This window comes from Cyprinodon variegatus, unplaced genomic scaffold (genome assembly GCF_000732505.1).
Source record: "Cyprinodon variegatus isolate N-32 unplaced genomic scaffold, C_variegatus-1.0 Scaffold313, whole genome shotgun sequence".
NCBI classification, from domain to species: domain Eukaryota; kingdom Metazoa; phylum Chordata; class Actinopteri; order Cyprinodontiformes; family Cyprinodontidae; genus Cyprinodon; species Cyprinodon variegatus.
In genome coordinates this window covers 743,023-746,259 of record NW_015150766.1, presented here as the reverse complement: position 1 = coordinate 746,259, position 3,237 = coordinate 743,023, and the positions used below count along the sequence as shown (strand labels likewise).

Below are 3,237 nucleotides of genomic sequence, written 5' to 3'. Positions count from 1 at the left end.
TTTATTGTTTTATCTAAGTCGGCTGACTTATTGTTGCCAGAATTTCAAAATAAGGTAATCCAAACTCATACAGCTCAGTCAATAATATATGAATAGTACTCTTAATGTAACTAAATCAATGTTTATAGCCTATTATACATGTTAAAGGGCAGAAAATACACTTAAAGCTCACTTAATAGCACACTATATAAAAAGTTCTACACAGTGGTCCATTATTTATTTTTTGGGAGCCTTTAAATGTAATATTCAAGTTTGAAAGGTATTAACAAATGAGTAAACTTTTAAAAATGATCCCTTATTGATAAAGTATGGACACACAAGTCTACTAGTAATATTGTGACAGATGGTTAAAAAAACAAGACTTCGAGATGTTGCAGACATTTGAAGACTTTATTGATTTTAAAAATATCTCTCATCCAATGTAGCTCCAGCACTTGTAGAGCTTGTTGACCCGGAGAATGTCTGAGTCATTCATACCTTCGCGTTGGCCGAGGGGAATGTTGGGGTTAGGGATAGGAGTGATGGTTTCTGCCCCCATTTTTCCAAAGGCAGTTCTGCACATTTAAAAAGAAATAATCAATCATTATTTAATAATGGATCATTTACCGTTCAGAGATGAGAAGGTTATATTTTTAAATTCATATTCAACCTTACTTTCCATAATGCATCACAGATGAATAGTCATATGGGGTGAGATTTTCTGTATCCTTCTTAACAAAGTTGTTTACATAATCTGGTGGCAAATCAAATAATAGAATAAATTCTAACTTAAAAAAACAAACAAAAACATTTTGAATAATGAAGGTTTCATTACGTGTTTGGATGTTGTCCCAGTTTATCCTGACATATTGGTCACGGTCGCTGCGAGTGTGTTCGTGAAGGAAACCCAGAGCATGGAGCAGCTCATGCTGGATGATGCCATAATGTACACAACCAAACTTCTGCAAAGATACCACCTGCCGGTCTCCAGAACGGCCAACCACGGAGAAACAGCTAGTTAAGTGTAAAAAGAAAGAATAATTGTAGACATTGGACTTTTTTTTCCCGATATACTTGTGTATAGAGATGGAGATAGAGATATAGATTTTTTTACATGGTGTTTCCATCTTTGACCAGCGGAGAGAATAACACACATCTCTTGGATTTTTTTGCTAGATATAGTACTGTAAATTCAGGTTAAATGAAAGAATTCCTAGATTGTTTTTACCTGGGTATCTAAAAAAATCTGATAAATTACATTACCATGGAAGGTGCTAAAAGATGCGTTTATAAATGATCATAGGCATGATGGATAACTTAGGTTTTTTTAAAAGTATTAAGTAGGAAAATATGTAATTCAGTTTAATCAATATTTGGTCTACTGATCACTAAATAGCCTTAATGAAAAGGAAAATGGCTCAACTTGTCGATTGATTGTAACTGGCTTGATACAGTGCTCATTTTTACATGCACAACAGGTACAGTAGCTTTGGAAAAGGGAGATAACTTTTTTAGAATGGACAAAATTAACCTTTCTTCTTTCTTACTATAAACTTTTTAGTAGCTCACCCAAAGTTTGGCTCAAGGCTCAGGTATGCCCTCTCTTGTCTACGAGGAACGAATCGGATGCAAGTTTTATCCTGAAAGCCTTTCATAGCACGGAGAATCTCATTCCTCTCAGTGTGATCTGAAGTTGAAGATAAAAGTTGTTCATAAATGTGAAAGACACACTACAGTATGTATTAACCTAGTTTCAATCACACCCCCCAAAAATAATAAACCCACCATAGTCATTGCTTATAACATAAGGAATTTCCACATTCCCATTTGAAGCCTTATCCCAGCGACAGCTATACTGTTGGTTAAGGCACTTCATGGCATTCCTGGTTTTTGGAACAAATATGTCTCCTTCCAGCAGCATGTCGTTAGATCCTGTTTTATTGAAAAATAAAAAGCAGTTTGTAAAACAGTCAGTCAAATACATTGTTTAATTTTCTTGTGAAGGTGTGAACTTCCTAGGGTAAGGTGTAACTCACCGTTGTTCATTCTGAGGATAGTTGTCGAGATGTCCTCCTTCTCAGAGTTTACTATAAAAAAAAAAGAAAAAAAAAAAGACATAGCACTCAGTTGTCATCTTGTGAAACCACATGATTCCTAAATTATTGGTTTTGTTAGAGATATACTAATAGAGATATAGAGGTTCAGTTACTCACCATGTTCTTCATCAGTAATCTGTGTGAAAACCAAATAAAACAGCAATAAAACCGTTTGTACATGTTATGCATTACATTTTCTACTGAAGATACATCCTGAAATAATTACAATGCTTATCATTAAGCACCACAAACTGATTATGTAGAACATACAAGATATTTAGCTTTATCCTGTATTTAGTTTGATTACTTACAAGATCTTCTGCAGTGCAGGCATTACAGAGAGCTGAAAGCAGTAAGAGCAGAAGCATAGCTCGGTGGTCCATTTTTTTTCTTTTTCCTGAAGGTGCTGATGCAAAATGTGCCGATGCTTCACTCTGTACTGGATGGACTGATGCTTGAGGGGAGGCAGGGAGAGAACTAATATGCTACTTGCTTAGGTGTGTCTGTGTACAGAGATTAATGGAAGAGGGGGATTTGATAGCTCTGGTCTTAGACACACAGCATATGGGAGTGCCCTACACAGCCTTCCTTACTGTTTTCACACAGAGATAATCTTATTCTGTGAGGATTACAGTGACCACAGGCTGCTGTCGGATCGCTTAGCATCACATTTCACTTGGTATTTTCAACCAGCGGGGAGCCCACTCATGAGATCCAACTCTTTATTCCAAAAATAACAGACGCACAACTTGAAATACATGTCTGCATGCGGTATTTACAGAGGATACATGTAGACAAACTTTTTTAACCAAACCCAGCTACCCTGTTGATTTATGTTCTAAACCATACTTAAAGTCAGACCCACATACAATGCCACAAAAAAAGTTAATATGAGCAGCTAATTACCCAAGGACGTTTCTAAAAAGAGACAAGTGTTCACAGCATGAGTCAATGTCTTCAAAAAAAAAGTAAAACTTCATCACATTAATTCTTTTGAAATTTCAATAGATGAAACTACAATGAATTTTCTCAGCAAAAAACCTTTATTGAATGTATATAATTCATATAATTTGTATTGTTTATTATCAAATGTTGGGATGTATAACATTGTAAATGTTGATATTGCAAAACAGAAATACATATATATATATATATATATATA

At 35.0% G+C, this 3,237-nt stretch overlaps 1 protein-coding gene across 1 annotated transcript; it reads right to left on the bottom strand.

Annotated features, from left to right (window-relative positions):
* Window positions 1–369: 369 nt before the first annotated feature.
* LOC107090859 (low choriolytic enzyme-like) lies at window positions 370–2,542 on the bottom strand. The gene is made up of 8 exons (XM_015384461.1): window positions 2,387–2,542; window positions 2,193–2,211; window positions 2,016–2,066; window positions 1,765–1,911; window positions 1,549–1,666; window positions 815–993; window positions 655–733; window positions 370–554 (listed from the first exon to the last, which is right to left on the bottom strand). Exons 1-8 carry the CDS (start codon window positions 2,456–2,458, stop codon window positions 413–415), a joined length of 807 nt encoding a protein of 268 aa, XP_015239947.1. The 5' UTR covers window positions 2,459–2,542; the 3' UTR covers window positions 370–412.
* Window positions 2,543–3,237: the final 695 nt, after the last annotated feature.